The sequence below is a fragment of the Pezoporus occidentalis genome, unplaced genomic scaffold, assembly GCF_034315485.1.
Source record: "Pezoporus occidentalis ecotype Australia unplaced genomic scaffold, CSIRO_AGI_Poc_V1 ctg3, whole genome shotgun sequence".
NCBI lineage: Eukaryota > Metazoa > Chordata > Aves > Psittaciformes > Psittacidae > Pezoporus > Pezoporus occidentalis.
The window spans coordinates 7,214,913-7,237,788 of record NW_026914940.1 but is presented as its reverse complement, the minus strand read 5'-3'; the positions used below and the strand labels follow the sequence as shown (position 1 = coordinate 7,237,788).

Genomic DNA, 22,876 nt, shown 5'->3' with positions numbered 1-22,876 from the left:
TTTACCTTTTGATAAAGAGTACAAGCCACTGTACATTCAAAAAACTATTTAAATTTGCAAACACACTGTTCTATATGTAAGGTACTGTATGTAAAACTGTTTATTAAAACTATTCTGCATACTCTCCATTTTCCACTGTTCTTCCTGATCTGCATACAAATGTAATGATTGTTCTAATGTACAGACCATCAAAAATCATCTTGGAATGCCTTTTGAGGATGCATAACATTGAATATGTGCCAAAGATGGATTATCTGGGAAAGACTTTGCAGCCAGTGCGTTGAACTTTTATGACAGAACCATTATTGAGGAAGCAAGCAGCACGGCTGGTTCATTGCTAAACTAAACCTACCCCAGCGTTTCCTGTTTGTCTGTCATATCTGCAGTGAGTTATCACTATTGATGTCCAAAGCAAAATGTAAACCCCTGTTACGGGGTGGTTGCTATTTAAAAAGTCTTGCCACATCAAGCTTGTAGGAGACATTGCAGAGCTGCATGGTAACATGGAAGTTAATTATGGAATGATTGGCAACTTCATAATGCAGAAAGAACACAAGAGCTGAGGAGCTGTTGACGTTTTTGTAGCAACTGTTAATAAATGAAATACTCTGTTATGTAGTTGGATGCTTAAATAACTGCTTCAAACAATATGAATAGTTGAGTGACCTACTTGCTTTGGAATATGTGAGACTTTCTTCTGTATTATTCACCTGCTGCATAACCTTGAATGTGGTACTGTGTAAGAGAAGTATAAATCCAGATGAATTACTTTGAAACAAAGTGGAGTGTATTTACAGAATCTATAGAGCATACACTGTAGCAACATTATGCAATGTGTGTGATGTAATATAATTGTAAATGTTACTGAAGGTGGAAGTGGATCCAGAGATTCCAAGTGGGAGGATGGAGGTTGCATTCTTAGTGCAGAGATGAAGGAATGGTATCCTGAAAAGGAAATAACAAGGTTCAAGTTAAAAGTTTGCTGCAAGCTTTAATTTGTCTTGTTTGTATTTGTAATGGTCTCTGAATTTACATGAGTATGTAATTGTATCCCTCAGGATCCTGCCTTATTGGGATGGACTGTGCTTACAAGAACAAGCAATCTGCCCAGTACTTCTTTTATCTTAATTTCTTATGTAGTCACATATTAGAAAGATCCTTGCAAGCATTCGTATCTTCTGAGGCACAATCTCAGTGTCCTTTTGGACTGTGCTGTGATACATCATGTGTGGCTTGAATGCTTCACAGACTTGTCTGAGTTTGCTTTCTCAAGCTGTGATGTCAGTTGCTACCATGTGAACGTTAAGTTTTGGCTCCAGATTCTCAAGTATTCGAAGGTTTGGGATGCTTTTGAAGTATTTTCTTTGAACACTTACAAGTCAAGTGCCATACAAATGCTAAGTGTTTTGCACAGAGTGGAACCTACAGTTGATTGCTTTGCTCATGTGCCAGTCAAACCTGATGTGACCTGGTTCAGACCAGTATCGCTTCCAGTCAGCCTCATCGAGAATCTTCTTCCTGTAGGCATAGTTTTCTGTCTTCCTCTAAATAAGCTAGGGATCTACAGAGAGTGTATTTCAACATCATTTATCGAAGTGTGAATTGCAATCACCTGTGCATAATGAAGGCAGACCCACTTGGAGAAAGAAATAGTATACGGCAGTGTGAGGAGTGGTTTTGGTACATGTGTGCAGAAGGGTAACAATTATATATTTGCAGCCTTTTAACCTAATATAAGTTCTTTATAGCAATAAATAAAAGGGAAGTGCCGTTGTACAGAAGCCTCTTGTGATTTCACAGGGCTAAATGGCAATCTTGTGGAGCCTTTAAATGCCCAGCTTTCTGCCTGAGGGTTGTTTTTATTCTTGGTGGTATCAGGGTGATGTGTTTCAAAGCTGCCTTCCTCTGACTGTACTGTGGGCATCTACATAGGAATTCTGCATTTTCAGTTGCAGTGATGGCAGTAGGACATCAGTATTGCAGTCATAAATGAAATGTACTCTTGGTGACGTGATCGAATGGGCTGCCTATGTTTCAGCTACAAAATGGGAGATACTTCATATGGCAGGGAATGGGTTGGAAGGTGCTTCCTGGTAACCCTTTTGGGTAGCTGTAGGTTGAGTAGTGCCTGTATTTTGATATTCTGGCTCAGATACACAGGCGTTTGTTCTCTGTAATTTGCAGTGGTAGAAGCCTGTGGCTCTCTTTAAATAGTTGAAGATGGGTTGCAGTTTTCTAATAGATTTCAAGTGTTTGCTGGCTGGCAAAGAACTGAAACTGTTCTTTCATGGGTGCAGTCTTGTATGGCTGACACCCACCTGTTTCAGTTTTGTCTCTGAGCTTCCCTACGTGCTCCTCATCTGATCTTCATCTTGCATCTGTTTTTCCTTTTGTTCTCCAGCTTTCAGCGCTGGCTTATGTGATGGCTGGAGGGTTTCACTCCTGTTCTTGTGCCCAGTTCTTTATGGCTGCTGTGGGAAGCACTCCTACAGGAAGGTCTCTACTCTTCTGGCCTCAGTTTCCAGTGTGTGCTATGAGTTGGGTACAGTTGGAGTGTGAGTACCGTAATCAAATGCTCAGATGTTCTTGGTGCCTCCCTTTAGTAAGAGACTCCTGATCTCTTTCTGCTCCCATCTGGCTTCTGACTTAACTGGGCTTGAATGACTATGACAGCAAAATGCCTCTGGCACTGCTGGGCTCCAGCACTCCTTACCAAACTGAAGGTAGGGATGTGAAGGAGTCACTCAAACATCACAGTTAAAATCAGGAAAGTATTTTGGTGCTTGCGAACCGGAACATTTTTCCTTTGTATTTGAAGGGAAATTACAACTGTTCTCTTTGCTGAAACTTCAACAGACACAAAGTGGATCCTGAGCTGAACTGGAGCTTCATATAAATACCAACAAAAGTAAGGCGTGAGAAGGACTCTGCAAACAGGGGCTTCGTAGCAAGAAGTGTGCGGTGAGGCTGGCTGCACTACTTTGTTCTGTGGTGGTTCTGTGGAGGTGCTGATGTGTAAAGGAGGTGAATGCAATGATGCCGTTCCTCTGCAAACAGGACCCATCTTTGTCACGTTGGTTTACGACACTGGAACTGTCGTTTTCTCTTTACTGCTTAGAAGTATTATAGTACATGCACCTTAATTTTGGAGTGCTTATTAAGGCCAGAGGATTAATCCCTTTGACATGCCCATTGGTATTCTCACATTTTATGAGCTGACACTGTATTTTCCCCTCTTGTACTGAGTGTGTATGGCTTTAGGTGATGATTTTACAGAGGATGTTTGAAATACTTCAGTAATGATTTTTATTGTACTGTGCTATGTCCTGGGCACTGGGTGTGGGGGGGGACTGTCTTTAGCAATAAGTATTATACACTATGTGTATATCTGTTTATATATGGAAAATGAGTATGAAGCGTGTAATGATGGTGAAAATACACTGCACAAAGAGCAGGCTGTGCATTTGGCAGCCATTCTGCACCAACCTGAGCAGCCCAAATGAAAAATTGGAGACCACATGGAGAAAAGGAACTCCATGAAAAATGGTTCAGGAGTGAATTTCCCTTCCCATACGCACTGGGCCTGTGTGTAAATGCTAGATGAGCCAGCCTTATTCTATGAATTGAGTAACTAGAGCTAATTCAGTTGCTGTTTACATTCAACAGCAGCCTTCTCTTCTTTAACACCTCTATTCAGCTGTAGCCACGTGCATCAGTGTATTGTCACTAAACACTCTCAGAGAGGCAGCAGTGCACTATTATATCTTCTGTGAGAGAAGCAAAATACTTTCTCCTGTGATTTGTTTTTTACAATAGCAATAATGTTGACTGCATTCTAATACTCACAATAAAGGTCTGTTGAGATTGTTACGTGCCTGGGCTCCCATTCAGTGGACTTTTGTTTTGGTGAGCTGATGAGTGCTTGTATGTGTTTTAAACCATTAGGGAATCTTCAGTTGCGTTTTTAGCCTCTAGTCGCTAAGTTGTATGCAGCTGATACTTACTGGAAAGCTTCGGGGAATCTTCAGTTGTATTTCAGCCTGAAAGCTAATTACGGAGTCAGCAAATTATCTGCAGTGCTTACACACTGTGTGGCAAAGTAATTGGAAGATTTTTCTCTTCCTGAACTGCTTTGGTGTTTAACAGTCAGGGTTTGAGTTCTGGAGTGCACTCGGTCGTTGAAAGATGACGTCTTTTAAGGCCAGGTTGGACGGGGCATGAAGCAACCTGGTCTAGTGGAAGGTGTCCCTGCCTGTGGCAGGGGATTGGAACCAGATGATCTCGAAGGTTTCTTCTAACCCAAACCATTCTATGGCTCTGTGATTCACAGTGATGGCAACTCTGTGGGCAGACATCTGCCTTCTGAGGGTGTTTCTAGGTTTGTGCCTTTGCACAGTGTCTTTACAAAATAGCTTCAATTTGCTTTTAATTGATTTGCTTTTAATACTTCCTGCAAACTGTTGTTCAGGACTCTGCTGTAGTAGAAAACAAATAAGCAATGCTAAGAAAGCTCTTGTGGACATCCTGCCATCCAGGGTGTAAGCCATGAGCAGCAGATGAATGAAATCGAACAGAAGCTTAATGAGTCACTAATGCAGAGGAATTATGTTCACAGCAAAAATAGATATGATCATGTAAGATAATAGATATAAACCTGTAAACTCAAACAAAATTTCAACTCTTTCACAGATAGTTTTATCATTATTGAAGGGTCAGTCTCGGAGATGTCTCTCACATTAAAGATACAAGGCCAAATTCAGATCTTTGAGTAATACACCAAAGCACTTCATTTTAGTTATCGAGCTTATTAAAGAAGAGGTTTTCTGAGTCAGACCAAACATCTGCCCAGCCCAGTGTCTGATCTTCAGTAGAAACACAGTGTCAGCATCTGTAAAAGCATCTGACTAGAAAAGATCTTTACAAATAGGTCTTTCCCTTAATGTATCTTTCACTTCTGTTAAACTGAGGTTTCCTTCACCAAAACCCTCATGAAGACCATCAGTTTTATCAGTTGCTGACAGATCTGTACTCCATGGGCTTCATCCGTCTTTTGTTCATTCATTTCAGCATCGGATAGCATGCTGAATTCCACAGCCTCGTACTGCAGCACAAGGAGTTGTGTTTGCTGTTGAACTTGGACTCTGACTCCATTGGCTGTACGCTGTTGCCTTCAGTTTGGAGAAGGTGAAGTATTGCATTATCAAGAAGACCAAAAGCAGTTTGTCCTACTGACACCAGAAGCCTGGCACCCTGTTGCTGTCCTTGTGTGACTGGCGGTGTCCTTCCTCAGTGTGTTAGCTTGCCTTTGTCAAACACTGAACTGATCCAGTGTGCACATCTGCCCTTCGTGCCATTGTGGCTTGCAGGTCTGGCTTCTGTTTGGGGTTGCAAAACAATCTGCATCCCAGAGGCTGTGTGACTGAAAGAAGTCGTTCTCTACCTGTCATCACTGTGGTACCATTAGATGAAGGAATACTGTGATCTCCAATGGGCAAGTAAGAGAAAAGTCATTTACCTCTCCTAGAAATGGTTCATTTCTGCAGGGACAAAGGCAAATTCAAGCATTCTTACATGGACTTCTTTAGGTTCTGTGGTCACCAAAGGCAATTTGCCAGCTGGCTTATTGAAACACATACCACTGTGAAGCCCTCTGCCCACTTTTCTGGCCTAGCCAAGTTTAGTGTAGAAGTTACTGTAGCTTCCCTGTTGATCTTTGAATCTGAAGAACGTGTCCTGTATGAAGTGACTGAAACTTGCATTATCTGCTGGGGCTCTGCTTTTTTCCTTTATCATCTTTCAATTTTGCATGGCATGAGGACTTCTTAAAACCTAATCAGAGATGAAAGTTCTCATTACTGTTATTTGTGCCAAAATCAGTCAAAGAAGATTGAGACTAATGCCTCATGGTTAGGAAGAACTGTACCAAGTGTAAAACGTTGTTCACCACTATGTATGTGTAGTAAGTTCCTAACAAATGGTGTTAGATAGCATTCTTACATAGTTTCCTTAAAACGTAGGGAGGACGGCCCAATATTGGTGATTTAACAACAGAAAAGCAGGTTATTGTTTAAATTAACTGATTGATATGGGCATAATTTACCAATGTTTTCAGTTCTTAACACTTTTGCTTCCAATTTGCTGCCTCATTCAAGAGGCTCCCTTAAATCTGTCTGTTACACTAAGGTTGCCTCCTGAGGCTTAAGTTTTATGTGGGTGAGAGCAACTTGTCTGTGAGTACAGATGTTTGTATATTCATATACAGGAATCATTTACCCTCAGGCTTTTGGATATGTAAAAGCTGCAGTTGCACAAACTGTCCTTTCTGCTAAGCAAGTGTGTGCCAGCCTGGAACGATGGATAAATGCTCTGCTTCTCCCCTGAGGTTTGTGATTTCAGTGTTTTCCTTTCCCCCAGCAATTACCATCTTGTTTGAGCTGCTTTTGCCAGTGTGTACAATAAACAAGCCCCTCATTTCCAGCAGCACAGCAATGATTTTGAGGACAGGTTTATTTTAAAGCTGTGCTGGCCCCAGGGACCTTTTCTCCTTCCCCCCCCCCCTTCACCAGTGAGCGAATTGAAGGTATTCTTCCATCTTTTCTCAGGTGCTAAAAATAAAGGTCAGTTCAATTGTCACTGCACTGAAGGTTATGAAGTGAGGCTTTCATTAGCCTGACCAGCCATAGACAAGGGCCTTTTTTAATTCTTTTTAGTCCACGGGCTATTGCATCCCATTGAACTTGCATGTACCAAGATACTCGTCTTGGTTTGACGCACATTTAGGTGTGGTTTAAGCGATGCCAATTGCCAAAACTCACTTTCTCACTTTATTTTTAAGAGACTTTTAAGACTTTGCTGTTCTTCCCAAGATGCACAGTGCAGACGTGATTTTCTGGGTGATTCTGAAGGAAATAAAAGTAATCTTGGGCATCAGCACTATGTAGATATTGTGGACTTGTGCTTCTTTCTGTTAATGGTAGCCTTTTGGTACTTCTCTTTTTCTGTCTGCCTTGCTCTGTTATCAGCTACTCATGACCTAGCAAAATATAAAGGAAGTGAATAGCTACCTTAATGAGCTTGCTTCTCATTTGCTGCACAAGGAACACGAATGGCACTATTTTACTAACTATACAATACTGGGCTAAATTGGTATCTCTCACATACATCCCCTGGGTATGTGTTTCAGTGCTTTGGAAACATCCTTATACCTGGCAACACCAACCCTGCTGCCCTGGGGAGCCTGTGCCATGGGGCTGGGCTGTCTCTGGGGGTGAGACAGAAACCAGAGACTCTTGAAACATAACTGAATCACAAATACATGTCATGGTCAAACCTTTCATCCTTCCTGGTGCAGCCACTCCAGTGCTGGTGCTGGCTGTTCTCTGTTTAGTCGGATTCCTTTGCTCTGCATGTACATTGCCTTACAAATGCTATGCTAATCCAGAAATGTATTTTCTTTCTATGCCTGTTTAATCAGTGCTATTACATGATTTGTTGTCTTTATGCCTCTGAAAGTTGCCTTTTTTGGTCTGCCATCTACACCGGACTTTTTCATCATCTTTCCCCAGCTTGGTCTTTCTGCAGACTATTGGCTTTCCTCAAGCCCATAGTAGGTTGCTTGAAAGTAAAATCCAAATATAGTCCCACTCATTTTAATAAGGCCTAGTCATGCTAAAGCAAGCTTGTGCTGCTGTTTGGGATAACGTTTACTATATATATCAGACAGTGTAGCACTTCAGTGGTCACACAGAAGGATGCTTGTATCACTGACAGCACCAAGATCAAGATATGGTCCCTAAGAGAGCATCAGTAGAGCTGTTTCTGTCTAGTACCTGTGAATCACAAGCGAGAGTGCTGCTATCACTGGAAATGAGCCTAAGACCATCCCCTGAGGATGAAGCCCAAGAAGCTAAGCTGCTTCGTGTTGGATACTTGGCTCTATTAAAGGGCATGGTGCAAGTGAGAGTAAAACCAGAAGGCAGAATACAATTGACTGACTCTTAGTTCCTTTCATAGTCCGGGGGCACTGCATACATCTTGGTGTTCAGTTGACAGCCACTTTAAGAGTTGTATTTACTCCTAGTGCTGTGATGTTTGGAGGCCTAGCTTTTGCCTGTCTCGTGTCCCCAGGCTAGGCTCTCTAAAACACAAAGAAGTGTACTTCTGATACAAACTCTGGCTGCACTTTGATGAGAGCCGTAGCTCCAGCCAGGGTCACATCAATATACCCAATGTACATGTACATTTAACTAAGTCTCCTCCATCACCCCCTGTGCCTGCTGCTGTTTTTCTCCTCCCAGTGACTGGGCTCAGCAGTGCTCCCTGGAGCGGGGATGAGGACTGAGGAGCACCTCGAGGGCTGTTCCAGGTGAAGGGGCCTCTTGTGGGTTTCTCAGGAGCATCGTATGCGTCACTCGCCCTATTTCATCTCCAGTCCACCAGAGCATAAGTGAGCCCATCCGAGGATGGCTGCTATAAAAAGGCAGGGGAAGGCTATATCAGGTGTGCAGGGCTGTGGTGCTCACAAGAGGGATGGAGCTCTCCCATCGCAGGACAAGCTCCATCCCATTTTGCACTCTTCTTTGCTGCTATGTTAGCATAGTAGCAGCCAATATATTCGGTGAGTACTCTTGTTCTGTTCCTTTGTGTGGCTGTGCTCCCGTGATCTTTGTGCTGTTCTGTGTATTATTCTGATGAAGTAATAATCTTGAATCTTGTACTCCACAGCCTTAGCTAGTTATTGTGTGCTGTGCAGACTGAGCTTGTGTTAAATACCAAGCTATAAGGGCTTTAAATGGTCAGGATTATCTGATGATTTTGGGTGGAAAAAAAAAGGTTTTCTGGAAGAACAGACTGGGCTAGAGAAGGAGGTTGGGTAAGAAAAAGTGATGCTGCAGGGATGCGAAGGTCCTAAGATTATAAGCCATCATCTAATTTAGTCTTTAACCTACTGGATTATCTGATAGCTGTCCTCACTTCTTTGGTCTGAGTCTGACAGTCCTGCACAACAAGCAATTTGAATCACTGAGTTAATCTCTTAACTCAGATGTAGCACTTTACACAGGGATCTCTGCACACCCCAGAGCAGCTGGCTCAGAGCTTGAGATGGAAATGCTCCTATGTGTGGATGTCTATAGGTGAGCTGACCTAAAATCCCATGAAAATTCTTGCTTGGTCTTAAGGCACACAGTGAAAACTCACAGGAACAGAAGTGATTGAGAGGTCTTAGGTGCACAGGAGCCATCACTGCTTAAAGAAGTCCCTGAGCTGCAAATTGATGGAGGCTGAAAGTATTCAGAATGCTTACATACTTGCACTACTGTGTGTGGTCACACTCAGACCAAATACTGGATAAGGTATGCTTTGGTTTAAATTGCTGCAGCTCTGGGTTGGTTTGTTTGCTGTGTTGTTATGGACCTGGTCAGTGGAATTAAGAGCATGATGTTCATTGGGTTTTGAAGATGGGGAAAGTGTCAGATCAACTATAAAAAAGAGCCTACTGAATTTCACCGTTCTCCTGAAGCAGCATCCAAAGGTGATTTTGAATGCATTAGGAACTGGAGTTGATGGGTTGCTTGCTAGGTGGCTGTAGTGGTTGATCACTTGCCCTAGCAAAAATTGAGAAGTGCTCCTAATATGAATTATTCTGGTGCTCACTGCTAGACATTGATCCTGTTTGGTCTTTCATGACCTAAGAAAAAATACCTGTCCTTTGGTGTAGTGACTGACTTAGCTTCAATGAAGGATAAATACTCAGAAATATTAATGGTGAGGTGTGTGTTTATGGCAAAGAGCTGTTTTGTGGTGATAGCACACCAGGCTCTAAGTAAATTACCCCAGGTTCCAGGAAATGATAGCCATACCAGAACAGAGCTGAGACCAATAAACAGAGCAAAGGGTTCATGAGCATCTCCATCATGTCCTTACCCTGCCCTGTGCACACCAGTGAGTTTTTCAGTATCTCCTGTGCTGCCCCATGCAGAAATGCACACAACAATCAATGGGGAGACAACTGGGAGGACCCAGGAGCCTGGGGCTGTTACCATGCAGCATTGGCAATAACAGGGTTTTGTTAAGAGCAGGCTTGTGGTGAAACCACCCTTACGTTTTTACCTTCTTGCTGCTTTCAGAGTATCAGACAGAATCCCAACCGTTACGTCCATGTGAACTGCAGAGAGAAAAGGCTTTTTCAGAAGGTAGAACCTATGTTCCTCAGTGCTCAGAAGATGGCCAGTTCAGGTAACCCATCCCTGCTCTTATTCTGCTGCTATACAATGTGACCCTTTACTGCTAATGAAAGCTTTGCTTTAGCCTCTGTTTTGAGGAGCCTCCACATCGGTGGTGAGGGCTGCAAGAGTCTTGAAGGGTTGAACCATATTGCAGACCCAGCTTCTCCTGAATGAATTCCATGTTGCTGGAAGTAATCTCTGGGTTTAAAGGTCAATCTAACATTAACAGGCTAATCTTGGCAGCGTTATTTGCATGTTAAATACGTGGTGCAGGTTGTTGTGTACCTGTGTTCTCCTACACATGCTCATGGGCGCTTGGCCTGTGATCAGTGTGCTGGCTGGTGCAGCTGAGCCAAGTTGACTTGAGATGTTTTCCACTCTGCTGTAAGTGGCACAGTTTGGTTTCCTTCCAAAGGCAGTAAAGGAACTAAAAAGCCCAGGGAGAGCAGTGATTTAGAGAGCAGCATGTTGCTTGAAGATGCAAGAAGTTAATGAGATAAACCTAAGGCTGTGTTGGGGAACAGACTGTAATGTTCTCTACTACTATCTTACTATTGTTGCCTATGGTGGGGAGCCTTGACCCTTCTAGATTTGACTTAGAACATATCTCAAAATGTATGGTATATCTTAAATACTGAGAACCTGGATTCTATCCAACTTGCTTGCTTCTGACTTCAAGTCGCTTACCTGCAATTCCTTCACAGAATTACTAGAATTAAGAGCTCCCATTAGGTAAAGTTACCAGGAACAGAGCCCTTTCTGATTCCAATATTAGCAGTGTTCAAGTACTTGAACTTGTTTGGCTTGATTTATGTTTCTGTTAATGTCCCATACTGACTCAGGACTCTGTCACTAGTGAAGAAAATGTGTTGCTTGTGATCTCCTTCAGGACTGTACAGTGCAGTAGGAATGGTCTTTCCTGTTGGTGTGTGGATGAGAATGGCATCGAGGTACCTGGTAGCAAACAGAGCGGATATCCCGTATCGTGTAAGTCACAGGCTTCTGTTTTTGTTCAGATTGTGTAAAAAGCCATTTAAATCTGCATTTGAACTGCTGAAATCAAGGGCAGGCTTTGATGGACTCTGTTGTAACCAGAACTTGCAGCTCTGAGAAGGTTCATATGATGTCTTAATAAATGATTCAGTGTCCAGCAAATACCTTCCTTTGACAGTGCCTCTCTCTGGCACTACAGGCTTATCCTTCTGCCAGCTGCAGAAGCAGAGGATCTTGGTGAGTCGATACATCAACAGCAGTAGCATCTCCTATGTCCCTCAGTGCCTGGATTCAGGGGCTTTTGATGTGGTGCAGTGCGACACGGAGCTGGGTCAGTGCTGGTGTGTGGATCCAGAAGGAATGGAGATTTATGGCACGAGGCAGAAAGGAAAGCCAAGGCGGTGTAAGTAATATTCAACAAGGTGGTGGCGGTTGTAGGTTTGAAAGCTTTTCTGTGACTGAAAGGTAGCAGGTAGATCAGGAGCTTGGACACTGCAGTCTACGCTTATCCTATAGAAGTATAAGTGCTTAAATGAGGCATTTAAGTCCCTATTTCATGGAATCATAAAATATTTCCTACCCATGGCACAGGGGTTGGAACTTGATGATCTTAAGGTCCTTTCCAACCCGAACCACTCTACTATTCTATGATAATATCCCAAGTTGGAAGTGACTCAGGATCACTGAGACCAACTCCCTTCTCCTCATAAAGACAATACAAGACACCTAGGTGTCCACATTCAGTGTAATGAATCTAATCCCAGACCATGGTGTGGTTGTTCAGCTGTTTGTGTGAAGTTAAGGCGCCAATAAACAATACCTTTGTTTCCCATCAGGTCCGGGGAACTGTGAGATCCGAGACCGCCGCATTCTGCATGGGTTTGGGGAGAAGAGCCCACCGCAGTGCTCAGCAGATGGAGAGTTTCTGCCTGTCCAGTGCAAGTTTGTCAACACAACAGACATGATGTTTTTTGACCTCCTTCATAGCTATAACAAGTAAGAGCCCGGGCTTCTGAACATGGAAGCAATCCTGCAAACCTCTTCAAGTTACTGTATTACTGCATCTTTATTCCCCCAAGAAGCCCTTCTTCTGTGACTGCACATGATGCTATTTTCTATTAGTCACTGGAACAAGTAAAAAAACCCTATTTCTTCTGACTTAAATTATCTCATTTAGAAAAATCTAAGATGAAATCTGAGATTTCATCCCTACAGTTCAATTAGTGTGTCCTCAACGCAGCAGTGGATACCACACTGTGATCTATATTTGGAAAAATAACCAGGGCTACTTTTCAGACAGGCACACAGCAGCAAACGAGTCATGTGAACAAGGAACAGAGGAATTCAAGTGTAAATATGAAGTAGGAATGATAATTCCGTATTGGAGATGAAAAATGGACAGACAGACAAGTGGCAACATGCAAAGAGCACATTCCACATGATGATGGGAAACGCTCATCCATTTAGGTAGTGCCTGGGTTGTTCACACAGGTGAATCAGCGTGTGATGAACAGGCTTGCTGGCATATGACTGGCTTTAGGTGATTGTAGAGGGCTGGAAAACACTGGATGAAGTCCTTGTCCATGGGGGCAAGAAACCATTTTCCTGTGGAGGAGCTGGGAAATAGTGCTCAGGTGGAGAAGTAAGGGATGGGCAAAGGGAACCACAGGGAGAGGACTGTTTTGGTGGTGTTAATGTGGCCTCTCAGTCAGCGCTTTATTCCAGTGGAGGGCAGTGGAGTAAATGAAATGTCTCATTCTGTCTTGGCTCAGCCGCAGCAAAGGCGTTTTATTGTAAATGTCAGTTTTGCTGGTTTGAGGATTTTCTTCCTTAATTTAAGCAAACCTGAAAGGCAGGCCCCAAGCGCACAGTGTGCATTTGTCAGAGCTTCAGGAGAGGTTATTTTGGCAGGAGCAAAATAATCCGTCTGTTGGGTTGGTTGGCTTGTGGAGTGTGGAAATTCTAAGAGAGCAATTGCTGAGGAGAAAGCAGTGCTTTAAATGATCAGGGTTTTTAGTTCCATTGGGAGGTTTGTCTGCAAAGACCTGGGAGGTTGGGATTTTCTTCTGTCCACATCATGTAATTAATCTTTCCACTCCCAGCTGCCTACCTTCCTAATTATGGCATTGACTTAACCCGCTACCATCATATCTGAGTATCTCAGGTCATTAAAGTATTTATTTTTACAGTATTCCTGTCTGAAATGTCATTATCCCATCCCAGAAACAGGAGGCCAGGATACAGAATTGAAGAGATGAGTTCCACAGCAAAAGACTATAGCAGAGCAGGGATTTAAACTCATATTTTATGTTCGTGTAGAGCAGGTGGAGCAACTTTCTTTGGTTCTGCAGACTGATGCTTGAAATCTAGACATATCGCAGTAACTCCCTTCCCAGATTGGTTCCTTACACATTCATAAATATTCCAGAATAAATTAGTATGTTAAAAAAAAAGGGGGGAGGGGGAGAATTAGAGGCAGGGCTTTCCCAAAGGAAGACTTTTGGAAAGAAAGATGAGCCCAATTTTCCTGGCAACTTGGGTGCTGTTACTTATTTCATACAAACTGTGCCAGGGTCCTGCTTGGATGGGCAGCCATATAGGAAGCCCTGTAGCAGATTGATGGGAATGATCAACAAATCAAAAATCAAGGAGGATCTTTTTACTGGCTTGCTCTAATCTTCATCAGGCTGAAGACCTTGTGTCAGTGTCTTTATCCAGCTCACTGGAGGTTCTGCCCTACTATGTATGATTTGGCTTTCTCCCTTGCTTTCTGAATAGTCAATGGGAAAGGCAGCAATAACTTGAGCTGCGTATATGAAACATAGAAAGGGTTACTTGCAAACCTGCTTCTGAAAATCAGTGATGAGTTGTCTTTGCTGGAGGCCAAGTGCATGGACTCACAGTTTGAAGAAAAGCTCCACAGCCTTACCTTTATTTAACTTTCCTGTATTTTTAAGTGCAAGAATTCTTGTTGAAACACATGAACACTATACTATAAATTTATTTATAGTTATTAAATAACACACTATAAATTTATCTATAACTTAGATGTAGCTATCTTTGCTTTAGCTACTGTTTTAGACTGGGTCTGATAGATGAGGCACTTTGTGTTACCTCTACTCATCTCAAGGGCTGTGATTAAAAAAAGGCTGAGAAAAGAAAACTTCTCATGTGGTAGGAAGCGAGTTTTCCAGCTAAGGTGAGAAAAGGTCTGTCCTCTTCTTTGTGTGGGCTTAATTTGTATCCGTTTGTACTTTATCGAGCTGTGCTCTCAACTTGGAACAAAAATAACCAGAATGACAGGATATGACTACACATCTGCCCTGTATAAATAGTGTAATTATGCATTTGGCTTCTTAACATTGAGGATGAAAAAAAGCAGCATGAAGAAGTTTTTCATTGCAACCTGTTTCAATCTGCTAGATCATAGGGTTGCAGACTGGTTTGGGTTGGAAGGGACCTTAAAGATCATGTAGTTTCAAACCCCCTGCCATGGGCAGGGACACCTACTAGTAGGCCAGGTTGATGCTGAGGTGATGAGCTCCAAGGACATGAGTGGTGCAGAGGTCTGCCTTTGATTATAAGGATCATTGCTCTCCTAGGAGAAAAGATCTTATTCCTGACTGGGCAGTAGCCACTGCATGATAAATCAAGGGAGCAGAAGGCTCTTGAAATATCCCAAGCTATTTATGTCCATGTGTACATAGAAGGCCATAGAAAGATGGTATTTAGGTATCTATATCTCAAATTGCATTGTTTTAGTGCTGGCAGCAGTCTCTTTGTGCCCTGAAGTAGGACATTTTGATTGTTGTTCACATGCCAGTGTTAGCAGTGGAGCAGGATTTGGTGATCCAAAGTGGAGGCAGTCAGTAGGCTTTTAATCTGAAGATGTGAGAGAGTACCAGAGCAAAGCAGCACTATGCAGGGATGTGCAAACTATGAGACAGGAATAACACTGGGACAACTGGAGGTTGCCAACCCCTTCCTCTCCCAGGGGCTGCTTCCTGCATTCCCATCTTGTGCTTTGGTGTGCTGAGGAAGCAGTAGCATCTTCAGCTCTGCTGGCAAGAGTTGGCAGAACAAGGCAAGTTAGCCTTTCTCCTGGTTGATCATGGCCTAATTCACCATTACTGTCACGGCCAAGTGTCCTTCCTTCGTGAAAACTTAAGTAATTCTCCAAATGCCTTGAGCAGAAAATTCCACTTCCCATTTGCTAGATTTTCCCAAATAAGCCACATGCAGCTGGGACACCAGACCCTATTGTATTTCAGGGTATGTGTCTGTAAAATGATAGGATTGGTTTGGAACTTGGCACTTTGAATCTAGAAAAACTTATCTTCTGTTTGCTTGGACAAACCCTGCAGTGTCTGTCAGTTAAGATCACATTTATTATGTTTTCTCCAACTCTGACCTATTAAGTTTCCTTCTTAAATCTGGCTCTTGTTCCTAGAATATTATTGGAAACTAGCACCTCGTTGATCTCCAGAAGTAAGAGTCAAATCTTACTTGTAATATGTTTAAAAACCCCTTTCTCCTGGATCTATTGAGCCATGCTCTGACAATCAAAAAGATTAATGAGGTTTTTATCAGTTTTTGTGCTTAATTCGGTGCAGAAAGCATACATACCACGCAGGGAAGAGGAAGCAACCTGTTTCTTTAGGCATTCTGCCATCCTGTGCAGATTTGTGGAAGGAGCTAATGAACGGGTGTTGTAATAATATTAATCATAGAATTAACTAGGTTGGAAAAGACCTCTAATATCATCAAGTCCAACCTTTACCCAGGACTGCCAAGTCTACCACTAACCCATATCATGTAAGCCGTCTATTTTAGTCTGACAGGGTTTCAAACATGAGAATGCAATTAAAAATGAGTGTTAGGTGCTGGGTACCTGCTGAGGAAGGGTCAGAAATCTTCATGGAGGGAGGTTGTCCTACTTTTGTTTAAAAGAATGTTATTTAAGAGGATTGTTACCCTGCTGAAACACCGATCTGGATCATGTCTGGTTGGTTGCCACAAGGAGCCCAAAGGCTTTTGTAATGCTTTCTGCTCTGCTGACATCCTCGCTGTACGAATCTGGGAGGCAAACACAAATGATGCTTTGCTGCTGTCGATGGCCCTCCCCAGGCTCTTGACAGGAGGCTGCTTTCCCTTCCAGGTTCCCGGGGGCTTTTCAAACATTCAGCTCCTTGCGGGAGACGTTCCCGGAGGTCTCTGGGTACTGTTACTGTGCGGACAGCCTGGGAAGGGAGTTGGCAGGCACTGGTAAGTACCCTCCAGCATCTCATCCTTTAACTTGAGTGGCTTTGGATTCCCAAGGGAAAGGGCAAATAACAAGTGTCAGTCTTCAGATTCCTTTGGGACTTCAGTTTCATTCTTACAAGGAATAAGACCACTGTGACCAGTGTAGTGCCCATAGGAAAGGCTGGAGCTCACTAATGAAACTCAGTCCTTAGGAATCAACAGCAAGTAGAGGTGTGCCTGAGAGTTAATCCTGTCCTTTTTGGGATGGTGGATTAGGATTTCTGAATGTCCACACTATAAAGCTGTGTCCTATTCAGTAAGTCCAGTTAGCAAAGGCAGGGGAATATAAAGGGCCTGGAGGCTGAACTGTTTTCTTCTTGCTCAGGTAGAACCATGATGGTTTGGTTTGGAAGGGGCCTTTAAAGATATCTAGTCCAACCCCCGTGCCATGGGTGGGGACATCAGATGGTCCTTCCTTTTCTCTTGTAGCCTCAGGATAACTTTTAGGCATGTTAATAATTGATGGGGCACTTTAGAAGAATTAATGGTTTACCCAAGAAGGAGGAATGAGGACTTCCAGCTCCTTTGCCATAGATAAGGTTGTTTTAAAAGTTAAAAAAGGGAAAATGCAAAGCATCATAGCTTAAAATTTAGATGGTAGGTGAGAACTTCAACATTTAATTCCTACAAAGGTGAGACTTTCTCAAAAGATTTACTCAATTACAACAGCTATTGCACATCTGGGATTTTTGGTTTGCAACCAAAAACGATTGGGAATTTCTTCTTTTGCTAGCATCAGTTTCCAAAATTCCATCAATTACTGTACTGTAGACTGAACCTAACAAAACCACAGCACAGTGCCAGTTGTGGGATGTTCTTCCTGCTTGTTTTGGTAGATGTCAAGCTATAAAGCTAGTGACTGGGCGTTAAGCAGTGGGTTGCACGGTTCATATTTGGCCTGTTTAGAGGTCTGGTTTTCTCTTTCCTGATAGACTTCCAGGTCTGCTGCTCTGATGTAAAGCAGGTGACTTCCGTCTGTCTTAGAACCAGGCTCTGTGCTAAAGCCTCTCTTTCCCAGGCCTGGAACTGCTGCTCGATGAGGTTTATGACACGGTTTTCTCTGCACTGGAGCCTGCCCGTGTGTTCACAGAGAGCAGCTTGTACCGGATCCTGCAGCGGCGGTTTCTGGGGGTCCAGCTCGCTACCTCGGGCAAGTTCAGATGTAAGTGACACCCAAGTGATGCTCCGTAAGGAAAGTGGCAGTTTTGGCACTTGTATGTGACAGCTGCCATTGGGAGAGCTGCTTTAGGAGTCTCCTGCACTAAAAGCATCTAATATCACTGGTTCAGTGGAAGAATCAAGATCCCCGAGTTACATCTGGCTTTAACCTGTGTATTGTATTTTCTTACCGCAGGTTGTACCTGATCAGCACTTTCCCATACACTTGCAGTTCCCGTTAGTTGAAATCCCATGAAATAACCATACCACTTGCCCTGAGATAGTGGAGACTGATCTGATTGTTTATTCAATTAAAACATGAGAAAATGCTCCCGAGTTTATGTTGGAACACCCAGAGGTAGGAAGGATCTTCCACTGAGCAAAACACACTTGGTCCCCAGGAGGCTACACAAGAGTTTGCAGTGCCTTAGCCGGCATTAAGCTGGACTTCTGGATCTGGGTCTATTCCCTCCTGGTCAGGACAGGCAAATGGGAGAGAGTTTCCCTGCCTATGGTATTTCTTTCTCCTACACCAGAGACCAAGAGAATTGCCTTGCCTGGGGAGAGTTTGAACCCCCAGGTTCAAAGGATGAAGGATCACTGCCCCTGGTGTGATCCTTCATCCTCCCATCCAACTTCCTCTGACATTGCTGCCTGGCCCTCGCTAAGGGGTTGCATTACCAGAGATATTAAGTAGACACTGATGCAGTCTTCCAGCCACACAGGCATAAGGGTTTTCTGGTTCTCAGACAAGCTGATCGTTCTGGAGAATCCGGAAAGCATCTTCCCCCTTCCCTGCACGGTGCTGTAGGGTAAGCTCTGTCTAGCTAGGGATGCCAGCAAAGACGAAGCTCTAACAGCCACAAGATGGAGATGTGACCACGTTTGTCAGCCGTAATCGGGGATGCTATGGTGACTTACCACTGCCACCTGAAGCCACACGCATTAGGGAAGGCTTCCTTGATGAACAGGTTGCTCTGATGTGGTGCTCTTGCTGCCTCACGCTGCTAGCTGAGTATAGCTGGAAATCTCTTGAAGGTGAGAAACGTTTAGGCTTTAGGACTGCAGGTTCATGTAAACAAGAAAGATTTCTGTTGTAGGACTGGAGAAAGTTTGCTTTGTGGAGTTTTGGCTTCTCTGCCATTAAGTCCAGTTTGACAGGAATGGGGTCTTCAGATCTCTGCGGAGGGCAATAAAGAAATTAGGTGGTCCCAGACCAAATCTCCCCAATCATGTGCAGATCCTTCTGCAGGAGCAGTGCCTCATTCTCTTCAGAAACATCGATGTTTGCCTTCATCTCAGTCTCTCAAGCTGCACATCTATCTCTGTTGACCAGCACTGTGTTTGCATTAAGGGCCAGAGCTCACCCAGCCTCCTGCATGGCTCCCTGAGAGAGAAGATGCTACCATGCCTGCCACTATGACTGAAAAATGTGTTGAGGCTTTATTTTGTGTTTAGTTTTCAGCATAGAACATCTACAGTAGAAAACACTGGGGCCAGCTCTCCAGGGGAGAAGAGGATGGAGAATTTGCATTTGGGGCTGATACTTGGCACTGAAAATAGTCAGGAAATCAAAGCGGTTTTCCTATCTTTTCTCTCCCTATTTTTCTCTTTTCCTATTTTTCTCTCTCTGAAACTTTAACACTGAGAAATATTGCCTCCTTATCACATCCTGTTTTTCTTCCAGGCCCCTCAAAGTGTGAAGTAGAGCGGTACGCAGCCCTGCGCTACCAGCACGTCTATGTGCCATCGTGTGATGCTGATGGGGGCTACACGCCAGTGCAGTGCCAGCAGGGAGGACAGTGCTGGTGTGCTGACACCAAAGGGCAAGAGATCCAGGGCACAAAGAGACGGGGACAGCCTCCCGCCTGTGGTATGTATGAGGTTTGGAGAAGGAAAAATAAGATCATCTCCTGGTGTCTGTACAAAGAAACCCAAAGGACCATTCCCCTTCTCAGCACTGGCAGATTCTGGTGTCCAAACCTGCCATTCAAACCTGGGGTTAAGAGCCACATTCTAATAAATCATTAAATGTCACATTCCTTTCATGTCCTTTCTTCAGTTTTACATACAGCAAGGCTTTTCTTTGCAGCTGTGACATCTGTCTCTTGGGTCGAGGACCTGGGGCAGTAAGCCAGAATATGTAGGATGGTACAAGGAAAACGGTGATGGTGGTTTTAGGTTTTGCCTCCTTCCTTTGGTGGAATGCTGTGGAATTTCTAAGGCATCTCTCATCCTGAGCATTTCTTTCTCATCTCTGTCACTGCATATTTAGCCATGAAAGTTGTTAAATCCAGTTAAAAAAACCCAAGCAATTCAGAAGAGGTGTATGGGTTTGGGCTTCCAGAGGTTTCAAGAAGAATACGCCATCAAATCAATGCCCCAGATGGAAATGACAGCAGAAATGTCCAAGGGCCAGAGGGGAGGAGGAAAGCTAAAAACCTTCACTCCAGAGTGTTTACCTAAATCCTCAGGATTGCGCTGGAGGGCTGGGGCAGAGGGTCTTAACACAGGGGCTGCCTTTGGGGAAGATAATGCTCTGTCTATGACACACAGTCTTACCACGCAGTTAAAGAAGGAAGAGCCCAATGTGGGTGTCAGGCTCCAAGTCACTCGGAGTGCTCTGGGCACAGAGGGGCTTACTGTGAAATGAAAGCGTTAGCATGCCTCTGAGGCTGATCACCAAGGATATTGCAAGAGAGCCCTCCAAGGGGCCTCACCATATGTTGGGATGGGTTGTTTGCTCTTTGAATGTGCTTTGCTGAGCCCTCCTGATGATTTTCTGAGGGGGGAGAGAAAGGGGAGAGCAATGACTTGAGGCTGCTTGCAGCTTTTATTGGTGGATTTAGGAAATGTAAGCAGGGAAACATCTCTGCAGAGGTTTTGCAGGCTGACTCCTGAGAAGGTTATCTCATGAGGCTATAGCTGCAGTCTGTGTTCAGGCAGCTCCATGCCATGTGCGTGTCTTCAGTTCTGCTGCTTTATTTCTCTTTAATATCTCTGGCTCTCGCAGTCATCAGTGTGAAGACTGGAGGAGGAGGAGGAGATGGAGGTGTGGGTAGCACGTTGGGTACCCCCATGACCCAAGGCACCAGGTAATCCTGAGAGGGATGTGCCTCTTTTCAGACCTTTTGCAGTAAATTCACCCCAGCAAAGCTTTTCTGTTTACTCCTTCTCACTCTGCTTTGATTTGGTTCAGCAGTGGGTAGGAGGGGAGAACATTTAAAGAGCATGATCCTACATTTGTTTCATATTAGCCTACTTGTGAGACTGTGGCTTACCCTAACTTATTGATCCCTAGAGGAATGCTCTTCATCCCTCTTACTAAGATCCAGCACTGAAAACAGAAGGGGCCTATCCTACAGAAAATGCCTTTACAAAGGAACCACTGTGAGGGACCCTGAGCCCCAGCCAGGAACTGCAGAGCAGGACAAGGGTGTGAAAGGAGGAGTGAGGAAGGTGCTGATCACAGAGCCTCAGATTACTTGCTCATCTATTTTAGCAGCTTTTAAGATTTCCAGCTTTTATCCTTACTTATTAACAGGATTTATGACTGCCTTATCGTATTGCCTGATGTGGAGTAAATGGGGATGAGGTGGGTGAGCTCAAGGGAGGCAAAGGACGGCAGTGATGCTTAGGGAGAAAGAGTGAGCAACATGGGAAGTGCATATAGCTTCCTTATATCCCCTGCAGGCAGGCAAGGCCTCAAACTGGAGGCTGAATCCAGGTCGTTGTGTTCACTACTGCCCCATGAAATCATCTTCCAGGGATTTGCCTAAATGCCCTTTAACCTTTTATCCCTTCAAACATCCTTTGGCAATACATTTCATGGTCATAATTATGTGCTCTACTTCTGACCTAATCTTATTTCTATACTGTGAGAAACACTGAATAACAGGTGTCTATTCTGAATGATGTGAAGAATCCTGGTTTTTAAAGACCTTTACCATTATTTATTTTGTCCAAGCTGAGTAGTCTCTCCTAGCTGAACAGCTTTTCTGTCCTCAAAGTATTTTTGCACCTTTTCTCTATAATTCTCCTACTTTACAAGGCAAGGTAACCGTATGGCACAGGATTCAAGCTGCTGCCTGTGTTCTGGAGATCCAGTCAGTGCCCCCAGCCATCCTCTCTATTTGTTTCTCAATGCCTTTATGTCTATCAAGTCTTTCCTTTTTGATGTCTTTTGAGCCTTCAGTGGACGTTTTCAGATGTTCTCCTTCAGTGATGTGTTCAGTCCTAACTTGGAGCCATTGCTGTCCATGTGCGAACATACAGATGGGCTGGATGCAGATATGCTTTTGACATAGCTTGGCCTAGAATATGGGTGGTATTGTTGGTACCCTCAGAACCTTGGCATTTGACTATTTTTTGTTGAAACTCTGTATTTTTACTGTTAGCGCTCATTTCTAAATGCCATCTGGTTCTTAGCACTCTATTACTGCTAAATTCACCAATTTGTTTTCAAACCTCTTGTAATGAGCACTTGTTGTAATGAAACTTAAGACCTAGGTAGGAAGCCTCCATAAATTCCTCCTGAGTGGGCATTGATTAAAATACCTTCCTGTTTTTCTGCAGTAAATTTCTCTTTCTTAGGTTCACATATTGCACCTGGATCATTGGAGGTTTTCATTAGAAGCAGGCATCCTACCAGGGAGTTGAAGTATTTGGAAAAGCCTTTACTTGTTCTTTCAGCCACAGGAACAGGAATGAGGGTTTACACTGGGCAACAATAGAAACAGGCAAAGGCCGCAGAGCAGAATACTCAGACACAGTGAAGGAATATTTCCTTTCATTTTCTGTCTTGACTGAAGAATTTTAGTTATAGACCATATTTAACAACAGTTCAGATTTCCTTATGTGCAAGGTGCATAGTTGAGGAACTAGAGACAAGTTAAATGATACTTTTATGTGGTTTCTGCCAAGAATGCTTGAAAGTTGGCCACAGTTACAGGATTTGGAGGTTCCATTGTCTGAAGGGGGCCTACAAAGATACTGGAGAAGGACTCTTCATCAGGGACTGTAGTGATAGAACAAGGGTGATGGGTTCGAACTTAAACAGCAGAAGTTCAGGTTAGATATAAGGAAGAAGTTCTTTACAGTGAGGGTGGTGAGGCACTAGAAGAGGTTGCCCAAAGAAGTGGTGAATGCTCCATCCCTGGCAGTGTTCAACATGGGGTTGGACAGAGCCTTGGTCG

General features: G+C 43.6%; 2 protein-coding genes across 3 annotated transcripts in view; one reads left to right on the top strand and one right to left on the bottom strand.

Moving 5' to 3' along the window:
* Positions 1-22,876, bottom strand: part of LOC134167867 (dynein axonemal assembly factor 11-like) — a 303,297-nt gene that overhangs the window by 114,561 nt on the left and 165,860 nt on the right. The gene's annotated exons all lie outside the window — the stretch shown is intronic.
* Positions 1-22,876, top strand: part of LOC134167866 (PHD finger protein 20-like protein 1) — a 212,088-nt gene that overhangs the window by 53,935 nt on the left and 135,277 nt on the right. The window contains exons 1-8 of one of the 2 annotated variants that reach the window (XM_062626992.1): positions 7,807-8,617; positions 10,128-10,236; positions 11,116-11,213; positions 11,419-11,622; positions 12,056-12,215; positions 16,378-16,484; positions 17,542-17,685; positions 19,369-19,554. In XM_062626992.1, coding sequence (XP_062482976.1) covers positions 8,530-8,617; positions 10,128-10,236; positions 11,116-11,213; positions 11,419-11,622; positions 12,056-12,215; positions 16,378-16,484; positions 17,542-17,685; positions 19,369-19,554 — 1,096 coding nt within the window. In that variant the 5' untranslated portion in view covers positions 7,807-8,529. Of the gene's footprint in view, positions 1-7,806; positions 8,618-10,127; positions 10,237-11,115; positions 11,214-11,418; positions 11,623-12,055; positions 12,216-16,377; positions 16,485-17,541; positions 17,686-19,368; positions 19,555-22,876 lie in introns of those variants that run through there. The other variant, XM_062626991.1, reaches the window with a different exon arrangement.